At 36.5% G+C, this 21,572-nt stretch overlaps 1 protein-coding gene across 3 annotated transcripts in view; it reads left to right on the top strand.

Annotated features, from left to right (window-relative positions):
- Window positions 1–21,572, top strand: part of LOC150096721 (uncharacterized protein KIAA2013 homolog) — a 401,644-nt gene that overhangs the window by 288,352 nt on the left and 91,720 nt on the right. For all 3 annotated transcript variants that reach the window (XM_090407839.1, XM_090407838.1, XM_090407840.1), the window contains exon 11: window positions 1,445–1,513. In XM_090407839.1, coding sequence (XP_090263965.1) covers window positions 1,445–1,513 — 69 coding nt within the window. The remainder of the gene's footprint in view (window positions 1–1,444; window positions 1,514–21,572) is intronic.

The following is a 21,572-nucleotide window of genomic DNA, read 5'->3' as shown; positions in this document are numbered from 1 at the left end:
TGTACTAGGAATCAGTGCGACTGAAAATGTTCAAGATATTACAAAACTGTGATGCTAATGTAGACTGTAGACATGGAATAAAATGAGATATCTGCAGAATTGGCAATGCCTCTGATCATGTTATTTATTTTAAGTGTCAGCACTGACAGAGTACCAAGGGAGTGGAAAGCAATCAGAATAGACATAAAGGAGGTCCCGAGATTATAGAACTGTATCTCAGTTATATGTACTGTATAAGTACTGTATTAGTTAAGGTATTGGAAAAATTTTCAGAATTCACGAATTGATGGATATCAATATGATATTCTACTGGTGGAAGAAGATGGCTTTGTGAATGGTAGGTAGTAATTTACAGTTTAGTTGGATAAAAAAAAAAAATGGATATATATATAGTGATTTTGCTGTATTTGCAAAGGCATTTAATAGGATTCTACTTGAAAATCTGCTACATAAATACTTTAAACAATTAAATATGGATGTTATTAAACAAACTATGTTGTATGCATTCAGTGTTGTTAAGTGAACACTTGAAGTGAGTAAATGTGAAAATCGGAAAGATCAAAGTGATGAGTGTAGCAGGGGAAGGGGGGGGAGATGACCCCACAGCATAGTAAGTTTGGGTGTAAGGATTATTTCAGAACTGAGCCAGGAACAGAGATGAATAGTAATGATAAACTGTTGATAATATACTACACACACACACACACACACACACACACACACACACACACACACACACACACACACACACACACACACACACACAGAGAAAGAGAGAGAGAGAGAGTTTAATTAAGTTAGCAGGTCACTTGCTAATGCTAGGGGCAGGGGATATTCTTTCCTTGGTCAAGTACATTCTGACTAAAATTATAACTATTAGCAAGACTTGTTCAGCAATCGTTGAACAAATAGAATGTGAGTAGAACAAGTAGAAAGGAATAGAATGTGAGTGATATCCTATTTTTCAGTAAAAAAAAACAGATGGGGGGGGGGGGAGGCTGATAATAGCAGAGGAATTCAATCCTCTAAAGGTGGCAGCCCAAATTGAGGATAGTAGAAATGAATTTGGTTCTATGTTGAGGCTAACAGGAGGATAAAATGCTAGCAGGTGAGTGTTGCTATAGTTACAAAAAGATAGACCAAACCTTGAAATAAAATTATTTATATTCACTTAATTATTTACTTGAAAACATGTCAGCATGCAAAAGATCATAAACTATTTTAACTCTAAAATAGTTTATAATTCAAACAAGATTGTAATAAAATCATTTTAGGTGCTCATTAATTATTTATTACAGATTTAAAAATTTTAAAACCAAAATTTTTATATTAATGCTGTTTTTTTTTTCTTGGAACACTTTTACATCATTTAGGTTAGTATATGCCAAAAGATCTGTTTATGGTGTCTAAAAACATTGCTTTCTTTCTACCTTTCTTTCTCCAGGATCTCCAGAAATCTCTTGAAATGCATTCACATGATCTAAAGAGGATACATACTGAAATCTGGAAACGGGTAAGACTGATGTGCTAATCACTATATTTAAATTTACATAATTGTTCATTTGTGATACTGTTTTTTTTTCTATTTTGCAGAATGAATTTAAGGGACAACTTTTTTCAAATTAAGACTGATTTTAAAATGATTTTGTGGTTATTATTGAAAAGTGTAAAAGTAATCATCATTTTAAATTATGAATCTTTTTACAATTGTTTCTCTCTTCTAATATATTATTACTTTTTGTTTTGTAACACATATGATTGGCACTTACGATGTGCCCGTTATTGATATTATTAATGTTAAAATGAAATGTAAACCATTTGAAATTGATGTACTTACTAGAGTCTGATGAAGTGTGATGCTCACCGATGAGATTGATGGGTGATTGACAGATGACAGAGCGTTCGGTACCGGAGTAATGAAGAAAAACAAGTAGAGAGAGAATGAAAATTTGAGAACGACAACCAGAGAATTTTGTTCTTTGGAAGTGTTTAAGAAAATGCGACAAGTAGCAGTGCAATCATTTGAAGCATCAGCAAAAAGATAAAAAATTTCACCAAATTTAGGATAAATGAGAACTGGTTCATAGCAAGCCAGTGATTTTTTTATTCCTTGCCTTGTGGCTACAATTCGTTCCTCATTAGAATCTATGTCCTCCAAAATCTGTAAACCTTTCTTAATTAAGCTGAGACCTTCTGTTAATTTTGCAATTGCGATGTGCTTTTCTGGTAAAATCACCGAAAGTCTAGATGCAGGAAAAATCAAAGGAGTGAAAGTAGTACTATTGCAAAAGAGTGGTGGTAGAATGGAGACATCAAACTATAGACCAGCCTATGTTTCTTCTGTAGTTGCTAAGATTTTGTAGAAATTAGTAATTGATCACAACACACAAAATTGGACAGATAAGAGTAATATAATGGATAAGGATCAGCATGGTTTTGTTAAGGGATGCTTTTGTTCTAGTAATCTAAGTGCCATTTATAATCAAGTAACAAGAACCACTGATGAGAGAAAAGCATATTTTTATTTTATTATTATTACTATTTTTTGCAAAGGTGTTTGGCAGAGTGCCACACAAGACATGTACTGTACTATATAGAAGGCATGCTATCAGCCAAACCTCCAAAAAAGAAATTCACAAGGTTTCACAGGACTCACTGTACTGGGACTTTAATTGTTTAACCTTTGTCAATGATCTACCATAGGATTGCAGTGTTCAGTTGTGTGCAGATAATATGAAGCTTGATAGGGTTAATATTGTCCTTCAGGTAAATATGAATAATTTGGATAGCTATGAATGGGGATGTCATTTTAATGCAACTTAATGTATAGTCTTGAAATTTGGGATGCATTAATGGGAGACCTCAAACTCCACTTTTGGAGGAGGTGGCAAGAGTCTTTGGGTGATGATCGATATAATTCGAAGTGGTGAGTGGAGAAGGCAACCCAAAAGATTTCTGAAATACTGAGAATGACAGCAGAAATAAAATAGTGATGATTACATTGTATAAAGCCGTGATCAGACCACATCTGGATTACTCTGTTCAGATATACACAAAGATATAAATAGGATGAAGTAACTTTTGAGAGTACAGAAGTGGATAACAAAAATGATATCAGGACTATACAATGCTAGTCATGAGTATGGAGACTGATTGAGGGCATGCAAACTGCTGTTTGATGGAAAGAAGATAAACATTTACTCTTCTGCTCACACATCAAGTAGGTTTCTTGAAAAGCAGAAGGTGTTGAACACATCCACTGTCTCTGACAATTGCTAGAAGGAACAAGAGATTCACAGATTTATCAAATGCCTTCAAATTCAATCAACAGACAAATAGTGTTCAAAATTTTCAATTATGGCATACTTTTGCAAATAATCAATGTAGATTACCACAAGGTGCAAGAAATTCTGTCATTCCAATCCTTAATGAATTCTCTTTTATCAGGTACGTCGGGAAGTGAAGTCATCTGTTTTCAAGATGATCTTCTAATTTATTCAAAGGATCTAGATAGCCATTAGGGATGAAATTCTGTGGAATATTTTAAAGAGATTATATGAAGCAAATCAATCTTTAAAGTGCTTTAAATGCAAATTTTACTTAAAAGAAGTTGAGTATTTAGGTAATAAAATCAGCAACAATGGAATTATGCCAACTCAGTCAAATATAGAAGGCATACTATCAGCCAAACCACCAAAAACAGTTAGGCAAGTTCGTAGATTCACTGGCATGTTAAATTTCTAAAGAAAATTTATTCTTAATTGTTCACAGCTATTGAGATCTATAGTGTACTTGACAAGGAAAGGTGTTAGATTCAATTGGGATAAAGCCCAATAGAGGCATTTGACAACCTAAAACTACCCCGACTTACGCGAATCCGGAGTTACGCGGTTTCTCATATGTACGTATTCCTGTCACGCCTCACCACTAGTCGTATCTTTCCACACCGGCTGCATTCACCAGTGTCGCACATGCTGTGAACAAGCACTGATGTGTTTCATGCAGTCTCCATTCATACATGATTTTTTTTATAGTCTACAAAATCACATAAAAAATAATAATGTCATCCAAAAGAAGCAAGTCCGATTCTTCTACAGCTAGCAAGAAAAGAAAAACATTGATTTTGGAAACAAAACTCAACATTATTAAGGATTTTGAAGGCGGAATGAAAATTTGTGAGAATTTTCATTCCACAGTAAGAACAATCATGAAAGATAAAGAAAGAATTCTCGCTGCTGTGAAAAATGCCCAATCATTGAATTCAAGCATAATTCATAAATGTCATGGGATTATTGGTGAGATGGAAATGATGCTTAAATTATGGTCTGATAAGCAAGTGAGAGTAAAAAATTGCCCAGCTGATCAAACGACGATATGTAGCCAAGCCAAGCTGATTTTTGAGAGGCTAAAAATAGAAGCTGGAGAAGCGGCCAAAGAAGAAAATTTTGTGGCCAGTAATGATTGGTTCAACCGATTTAAAAATCGCTGTAACTGGCATAGCATCGTGGAGAGGCAGCAAGCGCTGATAAAGAGGCTTCGTCTGCTTTTCCTGAGACACCTAAGGCTATCATCAAGGAAGGTAGCTATAGCAGTCAAACCATATTTAATGTAGACGAGACCAGCTTGTTCTGGAAAAAAGATGCTTAAGAGAACTTTCATCGCACGTGAAGAAAAAATGTTTCCTGGCTTTAAGGCTTCCAAAGACCAATTGACAGTAATGCTTGGTGGAAATACAGCTGATGATTGCAAGTTAAAACCTCTCTTAATTTATCGCTCTGAAAATCCAAGTCAATAGAAATGTCATTTCCACATTCTCTTAAAACATGTCAAAATCCTAAACACTCCCATTGCCTTATTGACTTCAAGAGCACATAGTATGCAAGATATATTCTCCTGTCATGCACTTGTGAAACTCTTGACCCATCCCCATCCCTTTAGAAATAAAACCTAGTTTACCACAATGCAACGGTCATTAATCATCTACATTATGTCATGTATATTGGTCACTTGATGACATTTATAACAAGATCTATCATCCATAATTATTTCTTCTCCAACTAGTCATGTGACAAAAAATTCCATAAGATTTTCCCTGATTTCCATCGACTTATTTCAATATATAGCATTAAAATTACTCCACATTTTTTAAAAAAAAGCCCAAACATGTCATTAAATATGTTTGTCATTAATATACCATGTTAGAATTTAAAAGTTATAAATTTTAAAATAAACATCTCTGTGCTATTTTACTTTTAGTGTGAAGTATAAGTGTATAATAAAAAATAAAAAAAATTGTAAGAACATCTTAGTTTTACTAGAATAAAATACATGTTACAAAAACTATACATAAAAATTCTTTTAGGAAAAGGGTTTCAGGACACAAGGATTTTTTCATTGCAAAAAAGGGAGCATCTTTTTAAAACATTTGAAAACCATTGCCTGTATACAACTCTGATATTTATTGTCTAAATCCCCATATGTTGCAACTTAAATATGAAACTGTCATATAGCACTCAAAGGCACTAGTAAATAATGTTAAGAGGGAAAAAAAATTGCACACATCAGAAAATTACATCAAGATGACTTTTTAATATCATTTCCACCCATAAAAGGTTCTGAACTAACAGACCATTTAGTACTCTGGGTGAGATGAATGGGTAAATAATCTAGAAATTCATGCATGCAGCTTTTTTTGGGCCACTTCAGCTGCCAACAAGCATTTGGGGAGGGGGGGGGGGTCTTGTACTAGGTACTCAAAATCACTTATTATTATTATCCTAATATCCCACGGAGTCACAGACTCAGCTAGGATGCCCTTTTATCATACACACAGATCATCATACTATGCCTTAAATATATTCAAATTCTCGGCAGATGCCACGCTCTCAGGTAATGCATTCCAATCATTCACAACTCTCCATGCAAAAAACATGCTTCTTACTCCCTTGCTCACACCCTCCTTATACAGTTTCTAGGGATGACTTCTACTTACCCCAGTCCCCCATCATTTTATGAAAAACAACTTCAATGTTAATCATATAACAGCCCCTTCACAATTTGTACCTCTTAGCCTCGCTTCTTCCTATCCATTAGACTCTACAAATTGCTTTCTTCATATTCATCATTCCAGAGATCAGAAACTATTTTAGTCAGTTGCCTCTGAATCCTCTCCAACATCTCTAAAAAAATCAGGTGACCAAATCTGTGCACAGTAGTCCATATGTAGCCTAATCACAGCCTTATACAATGGAACCAGAATCTCATTACTTCTATAAGTCAGTGTCCTCCGCATCATTGCCAGAATTTGTTGTGTTGTCCTCACAATTTTGGCAATATGTCCTCTAAATTTTAGATTCTTATCCACCATCTCAGGCGCATACTTTGTTTGCTTACGCTTGAATAAAGGATTAAACTAAATTTATTATTGTATATCATACTGGTATAAATTATCCAGTATGATATATAGAAGAGAGGCAAGTATTAGGAGAATTGGAAGTGAAAGAAACAGAGGTGTATCAGATGTTGATTTGGTTAGATGTGAATAAGGCTGTGGGAATGGACGACATATCACCATGTATGCTTGAGGAATGTACACCACAGTTGGTTATGCCCTTGACCTGGTATTTGATGAAAATCTTGCAGTGGGTAGGGTTCCTAAGGAATGGAAAGAGGGCAAAATAGTACCACTCCACAAGCATGGTTCTGAGACAGAAGTCTCCACCTACAGGCTAGTTTGTAGTTATACAAACTAGCCTGTAGTCAAGGTGGAGAGGTGTTGGAGAGATTGATAAGGAATAGAATACAGAATTGGATTGATGGACATGACATCCTTCATGAAGGTCAGCATGGAATTATAAAGGGTAGGTCCTGTTTCAGTAATTTACTTGCATTTTATGATAAGGTGACGAGTCTGTTAGATAAGGGAGAATCATATACAGTGATATTCTTAGACTTTGCAAAGCATTTGATAGATTACCACATGATAAGTTGATGTATAAGCTGCAGAGGATGAGATTAGACAGTATATTGGTTTAGATGGATCAGAGATTGGCTCTCTGAACAATACCAGCAGGTTGTGTATGATGGAGCAGTGTCTCAAAAAACAGGGGTGACCAGTGGCATGGCATGCCCAAGGATTCTGTTCTTGGGCCCATACTGTTTAACTTGTTTGTAAATGATATATCATGTGGACTGACTGGGATATTCAATTATTTGCTGATGATGCAAATTTGGGAAGAATTATAAGTAGCACTGCTGATGCTGATGTTGAATCCCTTCAGGAAGCCTTAAATAGACGTGGACAAAAGAGTGGGGTTGTAGTTTTAATATCAATAAGTGCAAGGTGTTGCATTTTGGAGTGCAGCAATATAAGGCTATGTACTATATTGATGGTGCCGTAATGCAGGAAGTGGATGAGATTAGAGATTTGGATGGTTGACAGTGGACTGAAGTTTAGAGGGCATATTGCTAGTTTGGAAAAGCTGCACATCGTATTCTGCTATGATAAGAAGTACTCTAACATGCAAGGATAAGGAAGTGGTTGTGCCACTGTATAAGGCACTGGTCAGACCACACTTGGGCTATTGTGCTCAGATCTGGTCACCTGGTTTTCAATGTGATGTGGAGACATTGGAGAGGATCCAGAGATGAGTGACTAAGACAATATCAGGAGTTTGGAGTGCTGGTTATGGAGAGAGAGATTGAAGAGTTTGGTGGATAGGAGGAAGAGAGGTGATATGATAGAGACGTTTAAGTTAATGAGAGGATTTTATCAGATTAATCCAGAGGGGATTATAAAGAGTGGAAGGTAAGAGGGGAAGAACCAGAGGTCATTCCTAGAAGTTATGTAAACTTGTGGTGAAGAAGGATGTGAGGAGTAGATTTTTTACATGGAGAATTGTCAGTGAATGGAATGCATTACCAGAATGTGTTGTTAAATGCAAGGCATGTTAAGGATTTTAAGATTCTTTATGATAAATATGTTGTCAGTTGAATGAATCTCCCACGATGAGTCTGTTGACTCCATGGAAGGTGTAATAATAATAATAATTTGGAAATTAATCTGTTATTTATAAGCCCTCCAATAGTATCAGATTTTACATTTCAAGATTGTAAAATATAGCCAGCTATATCAATCCACTCAGATTTTGGTCCTTTAGGTGCTTTCCCTGACAACCTAGCATCAAATGTGTTTTGCTAACCTTCTCTCCCCATTCTTTAAATAACCATACATTAAATGAGCTCTGCTCACATAATTTTGAACACTAACAGTATCATTCATTTCTAATATTATAATTTTTAATATGATTCTATCATTGATGCCACCTGTTCTTGTCACTCTGGCCAACTTTTATTTCTAACCCAGTTCATGTTCAAATTAGTTTGAACACTGCCATGTATAGGTGCTCTATTTTCTTGCTTGTTTTTAGTTTTGAGTTTTTATTGCTAAATTAATGCCTAATTTATTTCAAGTTATTCAGAATAGTTTAAATAGTTCAAGTTTGGTATAGCTGTCATATCCTAATTTTTAACATGATTCTACCATTGGTGCTCTGTTCAATTCCCTGATTTTTCTCTTTATGATGAGAGGTTGAAGAAATGTGGATTGCAGAGTTTGGTAGATAGGAAGAAGTGAGGTGATATGATAGAGAGGTTTAAGTTAGTGAGGGAATTTTATCAGATTAATCCAGAGGGGATCATGAAAAGAGTAGAAGGTGAGAGGGGAATAACCAGAGGCCATTCCTGGGAGTTATGGAGGCAGATTCTAATCCAACTCTTAGATCCATAAGTTAAAATCAATTTAAACATACTCTTCTATACCACTAATTCAGTGTTGTGGCTATATAAATTTATTCAACTTGCTCTCTGCTATATCAGCTGTGTTCTGTAGGTTTTCTATGATAATGTAGTTAATATTTTCCAGGTTTTTTATATTTGCATGGTTTTAGTTTTTGTTGCCGATTTTCATATCAAATTTGTTACATTATTCAATTTAGTTTGAGTCTTGAAGACTTATGCCGGATTTATGATCATCTTCATAAAGTAGAGCTCAGATTAGCATATCCAATTATATCAGTTTTAATGTCATCCACTTTCATAATTTGATCTATAAAGATTGAATAAAAGTGATAAATTATTGTTATTAATAACGGCTGTTATAGCCTGTTTTTGTTTAGGAGTGGCCCTTATTTTAAATACATTGGCTATTATTACTCAAAAAAGGGATATATATATTTAACCCCATTAACCCCCTCCCCTGCACCAGTTTCCACATAACTAAACCCTTCCTCTTCTCTCCTCCCCCCCCCCCCACCACAAAATGCACCCCTAAACACAATAATATATATATATATATATATTTATATATATATTATTAATACATAACCCGGGTTTCCAAATTTATTTTCCCATGTCAAAACACAATCCATGCTCCCTCCCTCCCCTCTTTATAAACAACCTTAAGCAGGATCATGAAATTGGAAGACATCCTGAAATCAAAACAAGGTATGTACAAAATTTTTCCACCTCTTTTATTCTACTATAATTGCCTTCTGTACTCACCCATAATGCCCTAAAATATATATACCCCTTTTTTGAGTAATAATAGCTAACGTATTTAAAATAAGGGACACTCCTAAACAAAAACAGGCTATAATAGCCATTATTATAATAATAGTGTTTAAGAGGAGTAGCATGGGAATTTTCTCAGAAACTATACCTAATTTAAATTGTGGTTTGTAATCATACCCTTCAACCATTGGCTTTCTACTCAATACCACTCCCCCCCCCTTCTTCCCCCCCACACAAAATACACTTTAATAATAAGATCCCTTTTGTTGAATTGGTGTCGAGGCTAGCTGGTGAACGGACGTGCTATCGGAGAGCTCCTGAGAGATTTGTGTTTTTTGTTGATTTATTGATGTTTTGGATTCAATTTAATGGACTTAAGTGTGTAATTTTGGTATATTATTGGAGCTTTATTAGCGTGGTTAGTGTACTAAAGTGTTTTATAACATAATCTATGTCGGGAAGTCGCCACTAGATGAATTCGTAATGTGTAGTGTTCGTGCAAGCTTCAGATAAGATAAGTATCATTTTCAGTTATCGATACAAATTACTTAATATTGTGTAGTTTTGTTTTGTTTGCCTTGCGTATTTTAGTGCGGCTATTTTTGGTGTGTTAGAACGTATAATTTGACAAAACACGTTGCAAATAAGTATGGCACCTGTGCGAAGGAAAATGGCGGCCAGTAATGAAGGTTCGCTATCGTTATCAAAGAACGGTAGCATAAAAGAAATGAGTCAGTGTACTAGCTGTGAAATGTACGCTTTGCAGAGTGCGGTCGGAGTGTGGTTAGATGATAATAAAGGATTGAATGTGTGTAGAAAATGTAGGGAGAATGAGGAATTGAAGTGTATTTCGGATCGTGAGTGTGATATTTTTGTCAACCTTCAGAATGAAGGAAATAGGGATATGACAAGAAACGGCAAGGTTGTACATGAGAATTATGAGAGTGTGAATGATAGTATAAATGGTTTCTCAGAGAACAAAAAAAAGATGAGATAGATGCATTAAGTGAGATCGCGTTGTTGAATAGTGCGATAGAAAGAGCAAAACAGCAGCTAGAGTGCATGAACAAAAGTAGACTGAATGAACCAACCAATAATAAAAGGTATGACAGGAAAAATAGACGTATGAATGTGAACTTGAACAAAATGAAGGATAGAGTGCTGTATGGAGACTCGTTAGTACGAGGTGTGTTAGTAGAGGATTTGACAAAATCGTACCAACCTGGTGCGACCATAAAGGACGTAACTGCGTCTATTAGAGAGCAAAAGGAAAGGGTGAAAGAAATGATTGTTGTGGCAGGTACGAATGATTTGAAAGGAGATAAAATGGAAATGATAGAAGACCTGAATGAATTGTTTGAGGTAGCAAAAAAAAAGAGTGAGAGAGTTAGAATGATTAGTCTTTTGCCACAGTATGACAGTGAAATGTTTAAAAGGAGGGCCATAATTGCGAATGACTTTATGCGTGGGTTATGTATGACGAGTGGTGTGGAATTTGTGGATGTGCGGAGTGAGTTTGATGGGCGAAAGGATCTATATAAGATAGATGGCTTGCATTTGAATGGTTACGGTGTAAGAAGACTTGAGAAAGTGTTGCTGAATGTAGTGGATGTGCAAATTCAGGGAAACTAGATTTGTTAAGGGGGGGGGGAGTAAAGATACAGTCCTTATGGAGGCAGTTGAATGTAAGAATGAATATAATATGCCAGAGCAAATAGGGACAACAAATCTGAGTGGGATAGTTAATATAAGGCATCAAGGTAGGGTTGGGGCTAATGGGGGTCTTAAATTCATGTACACTAATACTAGGAGTATTAGGAACAAGAAGGAAGAGTTTTTGGCCATGGTTGGCACTTCCAGACCACAGGTTATAGGTATTAGTGAAACATGGCTGACTGTAGATGATATAACTAGTGGGATTGAATGTGATAGGTATAGTGTGTTCAGGAATGACAGAGAGAATAAAATGGGGGGAGGAGTATTGTTGATGATAGCTGATGAGCCCCAGCCAAGGAGAATAGAAGTTGAATTGCAGGATAGAGAAAAGAGCACATTTGAGGCCATTTGGTGTGAGATTGTGGCTAGCAGAACTAAATATACAATTGGGTGCTACTATAGACCAGGTGATGGAGAAGATGGTGGTGACAGTATGCACAAGCAAATAGAAGAAATGGGTGGAAGGAGGGTGATTATTATGGGAGATTTCAACTATGGTCGCATTGATTGGAGTGAGGAGAGGACACACGGGAGGAAGGAACTGGATTTTATGCGGTTATTAAGGGATAACTATCTTCGACAGCATGTAATGGAAAATACTAGGGGTCAGAGAGTGCTTGACCTAGTAATTACATCTGAGGATTTGGCTGTAACAAATATGACCACATTGCCACCAATCGGTGAGAGTGATCATAGGGTCTTAACTTGGGAGGTGGCTAAAGGTGTAGAATTTTCAATTAAGGCAGGGTACATGTGGAATTATCGGGCTGGAAAGTATGACAAGCTTAGGAGTTTGATTGGTTCAGTGCCATGGCATGTACAACTGCAAGGACTAGAAGTTGATAGTGCATGGGAGGTAGTTAAGAAGTGCTTGCATGAAGCAATGGCTGACTGTATACCTAGAGTCCGAATAATAAATCAAGTAGGGGTTGAATGGATGAATAACACCATTAAGCTTGAGTTGCAAAAAAAGAAACAACTATGGAGGGAATTTAAGGAGAAGGGTGACCGCCAGGCACATGAACGGTATAAAGCGCAGGCCAGAAGGGTGACGAGTGTGGTAAGAAAAGCAAAAAAGGATTACGAAAGAACATTGGCCATGCAGGCTAAAGAGAATCCTAAACAGTTTTTTAGATATGTAGCAAGTAAAAGGAAAAATGTACATGGCAGATTGATTTTAAAGAATGCCGATGGTAGGGAGGTAACTGAATCAGTTGAGATAGTTGAGTTACTGAGTGAGCACTTTGCAAAAGTATATCATCCAGGTGGTGACATTGCACAAACGAATAAACCAGTAGATTATACAGGAATTGGGGTTAATGAAGTGGAGGTGAGTAGTCTATTGCATAACCTCAATGTCAATACATCTGTGGGATTGGATGGTATACCAGCTCGTGTTGTACGAGAAGCAGCTAAAGAATTGTCAGTACCCTTGACCATTTTGTTTAATTTGAGTCTCGGGTCTGGGTTAGTCCCGAGCGGGTGGAAAGAGGGGAAAATAGTTCCACTGCATAAAGGTGGTTCCAAGACTGCTGTTGTAAATTACAGACCGATTAGCATATCAGGAATCATTGTCAAGGTCTTAGAGAAATTAGTCAAGAAAAGAATACAGGATTGGATAGATGAAAATGGGATATTGTATGGGGGACAACATGGTTTTGTGAAGGGTAGATCATGCCTCAGTAACTTGCTCACGTTTTATAACACAGTGACGGCTGAACTGGATAGGGGTAATGGGTTTACAGTGATACTACTGGATCTTGCCAAGGCCTTTGATAGGATACCACATGGAACCCTAATCAGTAAACTGGAGCAGATGGGTATAGATATAGGGTTGGTGAGATGGATAAGAGGGTGGTTGAAGGAGAGATATCAAAGAGTGGTTTATTCAGGAGTGGAGTCTAAAAGACGTCTTGTGACTAGTGGAGTGCCACAGGGCTCTGTTCTTGGACCACTGCTTTTCAATTTTTTCATCAATGATATTGGAAAGGATCTGAGAGGAAGTGTTCACTTGTTTGCTGATGATGCAAAGTTGGGTAGAGCAATTGTGTGTGCACAGGATGTCAAAATTTTACATTATGATTTGGATAGTTTGGAGGACTGGGCTAGGAAAAATGGATGTCAATTTAATGTGGCAAAGTGTAAGGTTATGCATTTTGGAGTGAAAAGATTAGCAGCAGAATATCAGATTGGTGGTCACCTACACTGGCTCTACAATTAGGTGCTTATGGACTAGACTACAAGAGCACTTCAGGGATTGCAATATTCCCATTCCAGAATATTTGAACACAAAAAACATCGCAACATCAAAAATAAAAATAAAACACAGAGTACAGGGAAGACAGAAATTGCAGCTCACACCCTTAAACTGAAACATATCCCCCAAATCGACAAGGCCATAATCATAGACAAACAAGACAATGAAACAATGCTTAGAATATCCAAAACTATCGCCATAAAATGTGATGAAAATTCAATCAACGTCCACCGGCCTACCTAATTTCCGAATGTTGGACGATCCAGAACTTACAAATTAAGCCACGTCTCCAGCCATTTAGCGACAACAAATGCCCTTATTTGGCAGATTCAACTTACAGTCTTGACATAGCCCTACACTCATTCCGAAAAAGTTCCGATGATGGTCAGTCGACCTAAACGGTCTGCACCCCGTTAACCCCCTCCCCCTACCCAGTTTCCACATAAGTAAACCCTACCCCTTCTCTCCTTCCCCCCCCACAAAATGTGTCCCTAAACACAATAATATATATATTTATTTATATGTATATATTATTAATATATAACCCGGGTTTCCAAATTTATTTTCCCATGTCAAAACACAATCCATGCTCCCTCCCTCCCCTCTTTATAAACAACCTTAAGCAGGATCATGAAATTGGAAGACATCCTGGAATCAAAACAAGGTATGTGCAAAATTTTTCCACCTCTTTTATTCTGCTATAATTGCCTTCTATATTCACCCATAATGCCCTAAAATATATATACCCCTTTTTTGAGTAATAATAGCCAATGTATTTAAAATAAGGGACACTCCTAAACAAAAACAGGCTATAATAGCCGTTATTATAATAATAGTGTTTAAGAGGAGTAGCATGGGAATTTTCCCAGAAACTATACCTAATAAATTATTGTATTTGTTAATGGCATGATTGCTATGGATTTTTATTCTGCTGTATGTGTGTTTGTGAATGTCTTTGGTAAGTCGATGAATTTCATTGCTTGGTGTTGAGACCACTACCCTACTTATCTAAGGCCTGATATTGCTTTAAAAAATTCCAAGTTTGGTATTTAAAATTAGAAATCCTGATCATTCATTTATTCATCCAGTATTGGATTATCTAACCTTTAGCCCACCCATGGTACTATTGTACTACAGGTTTACACCCTTTCAGTATTTTTTATAGAAATAAAAAAACATATAAAACAGTCATTTTTGAGTATACTTAAGTGCACTTTTGTATTTAAAAAATCTCTGCCAAAACTGTTAAACATGTCTGAATTTTTAAGGTGTGGAGACATCTATTATTATTATTATTACATGACACCTTCAGGGAGTCCAAAGACTCATCAAGTGAGGGCATCTACTCTACAACTGTCTCCACACTCAGTCCACCAACTACAAGAACTGCAACTACACCAACACCATCTACTGACCACCACCACTACTAGTATTTTCACAGACTATCGCAAACATGCCCATGCCTGGATTTAAACCTGCAGCCTTTTGGCTGGAGAGTAGATACGTTAACCACTTGGCCAAACAGGCCGGCATCTATTGTCATCTATTATGAATATAATTCGGTTAAACTCCAATACTCCTTTGTCTTTATCCTGTATAGAGTAAAATATTTGCACTTTTGCCTATAATAGGAGAAATCTATCAGCCAATGTGTCACATGGCAATGTCTTCCCATGCATTGTGAAAGTAGTAAGATGTGTGCATGTTGACCATAAGTGATAAAAATTGCATGAAATCAGGAAAGTGAAAAAATTAGAAGAAATCAGCTAACAATGAAGCCTCATTATGTAATAGAATACATTATTATAAGAATAACATGAACAGTTGGCAGGTCAGACATGAATAGTTCTGAATGTGTTTAAAACTGAAGTGCTATATAAATTTCTGTTTCCTCCTCCTCATCCACATAACAGTTCTAAGTTTTAGACATTGTATGAAGAAGACAGAGGGGAAAAACATACTTGTAGATTTTCAGCTGACTCTCACGAGAAATTTTTCAAATCTTCCATACATAGAACAATGACTAAAATAGGATATACGTCACCTGGTGAATTCTCATCCTAAGAAAAATTCTACAGGGTATTTGCCATGTGTGACAAATATTGATTACCCTATATATCTATCACCTGTTATGAAAAATATATAATTGCTATATTTTGCAAGAAGGATGGAGATAATACAGAAGATTTAGTATTGTATAAAAATACTGAGCAAGATTTTCAACATAGATATAATTTTTGTCACAATGTTGGTTAAACTTCAACTGGGTAAAAAAAAAAAACCTAAAGGTTTGTATGTGTTTTTTTCATTTAAATTATGAAAGAAAATAAGCTAACAAGGAGAGGTTGGCTGGCTTACATATTCCCAGTTGAATGGGTCAAAGCATGAAACATTTACATATACTTAATAAAACAAAAATGAAGATAATAAAAATTTAACTTTCATATCTCTGTTTATATTTTGACATGAAGTTATTTTGATTTTGATTTAAAATCATAAAATTGTGAATACTTTTGAAGATATTAAATTTGACTAAAAATGATCATTTGACTGTATTTTCGTGCAGTAGATTTCTTTCTTAGTTCCATTAAGATTGAATATGAAAAAATTCATTCCACATTGCATTGCGGCTCAAAATAATCCAAAAAATTTCTGTAAGTTTTAGTACTTAAACATATAACTCTGGGATGTATAAGGGTCAAAGCTGTATAACTGATAGGAGACCTCCACATAGCCTTTAAAGTAATGCAGAGAACCGCCCAGGTCTTCTGACCTAATGTCCAATCTTCATCTTCTCGTGGTGCACCCTGTTGGGTATCTACCTGGATACTGAACGAATGAGGATGAGCTGGCAATTTGAGATTTAGCCGACCAAATTGTATTCTTATTGGCTTAAACCAATATAGAAAATGATGGTACAACATGACAAAATTTCATGCCGGCTGGGATGTCGCCCTTTTAAACAAGGCCCCCCCATTGTTTTCGCCAGGGATCCAGGGCAAACAGCGAAAAGTCAGCTACTGGAACAAATCTGAAAGCACATCCTAACTCAACATCACCAGAGTTAAAGATCAGTACTATCGACATAAGAAGCCTGAATGGCAAAGAAATGGCAAAGAAACTAGTTTAAGAATTAGATAAGTACCAGATCGACATAATAGGGGTGACTGAAACAAAAAAGACAAAAACTGGTGAGATCTTTCTGAGCAATAAATACAAAATGTTATATTCAGGCAATGACAATCAAAGAAAAGATTGAATAGCCATAGTACTCAACACAAAATACGAGGCTAATCTTCTTGAATGGCAGGCATTCTCAAGTAGAGTGATGTGGGCAAATATCAGAATGGGGAATTGGACAATGAGACTTATTTGTGCCTATGATCCCACAGAAGGTTCTACTAAGGTAGAAGTGGAGGAATTTTTTGATGCTTTATAAAAAGCAACTGACACAATGAAAAAAGAAAAGTTGGTCCTTGTTGGGGATCTAAATAGCAGAGTAGGAAATGATTGTCAGACATACAAAAATATTTTGGGAAAATTTGGAGAAAAGAGCAAAGCTAATAATAATGGCAAATACCTGTTGGATATCTGCTCAAGACATGGACTGGTTATTACTAACACCATGTTCCAACATAAAAATGTGCACAAATTCACATGGAGAGAAGAGGCAAGGAATAAGAAAAGTCTCATTGACTATGTTATTGTTGATAGTGATGTTCTATCCCTGGTGCAGGACACCAGAGTGTACAGAAAATTTGAAATTGGAAGTGGTCACTATTTAGTCTTGAGCAGGATAAAATTGAATTTCATATTGAAAAGAATAACATGTAAGAAAGTTTTAAAGCGAATAAAAGTTGAGCAGCTCTCAGATGTGAACTGTAGACTATAATACACAAAGATTATTGAAGAAAAAATGAAAGAGTTTGAGAACAGGAACCAAATCCTGGAGAATTCAGTGGCAAGCCTTGAAGAAAACTCTGATTGATTCAGCCAGAGAGGCATGTGGTGAAATTGTCTGCAAGGATAGAAAAATCAGAACTCCATAGTGGACACAGGAAGTTAAAGAGGCAGTGAAGGAAAAGAAGAAAGCATATCAAAAGTTCCTGGCAAATAACTCAGCTTTTGCTCTTAGAGAATACAGAGACAAATGTAAGAAAGCTAAACACTGCGTGAAACTAGCTAAACAGAAGTCATGGGAGGACTTTGGCAAGAACATAGAAAATATATATCAAGAAGGTGGTAAGATATTCTAGAGGTTGTTGAAGAAGCTTAGAAATGGAGGAAAGAGTGCTGTAAAAGGAGTTAGAGATGATAAAGGTGACATGAAAACAGGAGAAAAAGATATCCTTGAAGTATGGAGTAAGTACTTTGAAAAATGAAACAAGCAGTGATGACAGCACAGTGGTAAAAAACACTGACCAGGCATGCAGTCAGGAATACATATCCATACTTCAAGTAGAAAAAGCCATCAAAAGCTTGAAATGTGGAAAGGCAGCAGGCCTTTCCACATTTGATCAAAGAATAAATGTAGATGATATGCGACCAGAAATGTTGAAGTATGATGGTATAAAAGTCTTACAGTGACTGCACTGCATAGTTCAGAAAGCCTGGACAGAAGGACGAATTCCCAATGATTGGAGTAGAGCTCTAATAGTACCCATATATAAAAAGGGAAATAAAACTGAATGTGAGAATTACAGAGGTAATTCCCTGCTGAGTGTTCCTGGCAAGATCTATGCAAGTATACTTGAGAAATGGTTGAGAACAATTGTGGAAGAAAAGCTTGGTGAAGAACAAGCTGGATTCAGGCCAAATAGAAGCTGTCAAGATCAGATCTTCACTTTACGACAAATAGTTGAGAAAGCATGGGAATATAACAAAGATCTGTATTTAAGTTTTGTCGATCTGGAAAGGGCATGTGACATGATGCCAGAGAGAGAAGCTATTCAATATATGCTACAGTTACATCGTGTCAAGGGGGCATTATATCAAGCAATACTTAGTCTTTATTTGAGTTGTAATTCAGCAGTTAGAATTGAAGGAAATACAGGAAGATGGTTTAATGTTAAATCTGTTGTGAGACAAGGATGTACATTATCCCCTCTGTTATTCATTATCTATATGGATCACATTATGAAGGAAAGTGGTATTAAACATGATATCAGAATTGGAGATGTTAATGTCAGCTCTTTGCTTTATGCGAACGATGTTATACTTCTAAATAAATTTGTTACAAGTTTGCAAGATTCCCTGACTAAATTGAATAACTGTTGTAATAGATATGGTATGAAGGTCAGCATTAAAAAGACAGACAATGAAAATAGACAGAATCATTGAAAATGTCAACTGTGTTGTGAATGGGGAACCTGTGGAACAAGTAAAACATTTCAGCTGCTTAGGCACGATTTTTACTGAAGAAGGTAAATTAAATATGGAAATAGGCAATAGAATCAACAAAGCTGGTATGGGAATAAATTTATATGGAATAAGAGAGAAATTAGTCAGAACACTAAATTAGTTGTATACAAGACAGTATTCAAACCAGTTTTAACTTATGGATCTGAGAGCTAAGTCAGAAGTAAAACACTGGATCAAAGACTAGAGACTGCTGATATGAGAATCCTGAGAAAGATTAGAGGCTTGAACAGATGGCATTAATGGCAATATCATATTAAAAACGAGAATATTAGGAAAGAACTTGACATTGTCAGCATCCAGGAATGCGTTAGCAGAGCTAATCTCAGGAGGTATGGTCACTTAAACAGAATGGGCGAGGAAAGATTAGCAAAAACAAGTATTCTCTGCCAGGTTGGCAGGAATATGACCCAGAGGAAGACCAAGATATAGGCGAATTGATACGGTACAAAGTGCCTTAGACGAAAGAAATATAAGATCTGATACTGTTGGAGTCTTGAAAAGTAACAGACTGATTTGGAGGAAAATTGTAGATTGGAAGTTAGTAATGATGTAAAATTTCATGTAGTACTATCATATCCTGTACACCCCTTGAGGGTACTTGTCAGGAATTTGATGATGATCCACCATCACCCCAAGATCTCTTATTTCCTCCACCTGCAACAATATATTCCCACCAAGCGTAAATTCTACAGCCCATCTTTGTTTCCCAAATTTTAAAACCTTACATTTTGCAACATTGAACTGGTACCCCTATTCTGGTGTCCATTCACTCAGTCTATTCAAGTCTTCTTGTAAGGCCACAACACCTTCTCTACTCTTCATAGTTCGTCCCAACTTTTGCATCATCTGCAGACAACTGAATATCCCAATTGAAATCTTCCTCAATATCATTAACATACAGGTTTAAACAACAGTGACCCTAAAATAGACCCCTGAGGCACACTCACTAGTGACTTTCCTCTTCTGGTATATTTCTCTCTCATACACAACTTGTTGTTACCTATCAGACAGCCAGTCTCAATCCAAAGCACTAGTTTAATGTCCAACCCCATCAACTCTGGTTTGACTATCAACCATCATGTGGTAATCTATCAAAAGCTTTTGCAAAGTCTAAGTACACTACATCTCCCACATCCAATGCTGTTGTCACCATATTGTTATAAGCAAGTAGATTGCAACACACCAACAATAGTGTCAACTACTATCTCCACTCTATAAATCCCCACCTACTCTTCTTGGCAGAAACTCAAATCCCCCCCCCCCCAGAATATTCATCTCTACTTTCCAAACTACAAACTCTTTAACTGCTTTTGACCAAAGGGTGACATCTTTGCATATTACCTGCTCTGACATACCTTGCCAGAGAGCAACCAACCAACCTAGACTCACCCAACTTTGACCTTCTTTGGTTGAAAATCTCTCTTCCCCACTCAGTCAAATTCATTTGCTGTCACTATTGCTTATGCGATTCTGAGCTGTTTAGTTTTCTCTCCTTAAAAATTTTTTTTCTCCAGTCTCACTTTCCTAACAGCAAAATCCTAGAAGATTTTAATGGCCACAGCACAAATTGATTTTCCTCCTTCAGTTGTGCAGATCTATCAGGCAGAGATGCCGTGACATTTGCCATTACCAACAACCTTACATAAATTGTTCACATGCCAACCAGAATACCAAATAACCTTTACCACTCCCCAAACACCTAGATCTCTTCCTCATGAGTGAACCCTTCAAATACACAATTAATGTAATGGGCCACCTAGGTAATTCTGACTACAATCTGGTACTCATCTTCTCTCCAGGTGACAACACATACACAACTTTACTCCCATGTAAGAGTAGTTTGGCATTATAACAGTGCTAAGTGGGGGCAGCCTCTGTCCCACTTAGACCTTACAACCCCAATATATTCACTGAAGTAATCCTTACCAGCATGGAAACATACATTCCATATTACTCTGAACTGCCATCCCCTAGCTAAGCCCTGGTTCTCCAAAAGATGTGCCAAGGCTGTACAAATAAAAAATCAAGCATAGGAAGATGGAGTTCTTGATGTAAGCCAGTTGTAGAATTGGCTTACAAGATATTGCAGCAAATTATATAAAAATCAACTAAATGATACTGCAACAGAAGTAATCAAAGAACTAAAAGCAATCTCTCCACCAGCAGAGATCTTTGAAAATGACATCTTGGAAGAGGAGGTGATTAAGGCTATAAAACATCTCAAGAACAACAAGAGTCCTGGAAATGACAACATAATAGGCGAGATGCTAAAATATGGGGGGGAGAATCAGTTCAAAAGAAATACATAAGCTATGTAATGAAATATGGAGATCAGGGTATGCCCCTGAAGAGTGGAAAAAATCGGTCTTGGTTGTTCTTCATAAGAAAAATGGCAGTGCTTTAGAATGCACCAATTACAGAACTATTGCATTCAATGAGTCATCTTGGCAAAGTGCTGATGAAAATACTAATAGAGCACCTGAAGGGACATATGGAGGCACATCTTCCGGATGAGCAAGCCAGATTTCGACAAGATCGAAGTACAGTGCAACAAATACTCACACTAAGACTAATAGCAGAGAAAGCTCGAAGAAAGAACAAAAAGATA

The sequence above is a fragment of the Typopeltis vanoorti genome, chromosome 18, assembly GCF_054136105.1.
Source record: "Typopeltis vanoorti isolate ZY-2024b chromosome 18, IOZ_Tvanoo_1.0, whole genome shotgun sequence".
Lineage (NCBI taxonomy): Eukaryota > Metazoa > Arthropoda > Arachnida > Uropygi > Thelyphonidae > Typopeltis > Typopeltis vanoorti.
The sequence above is the reverse complement of the archived record's forward strand: the minus strand, read 5'-3'. Positions and strand labels throughout refer to the sequence as shown.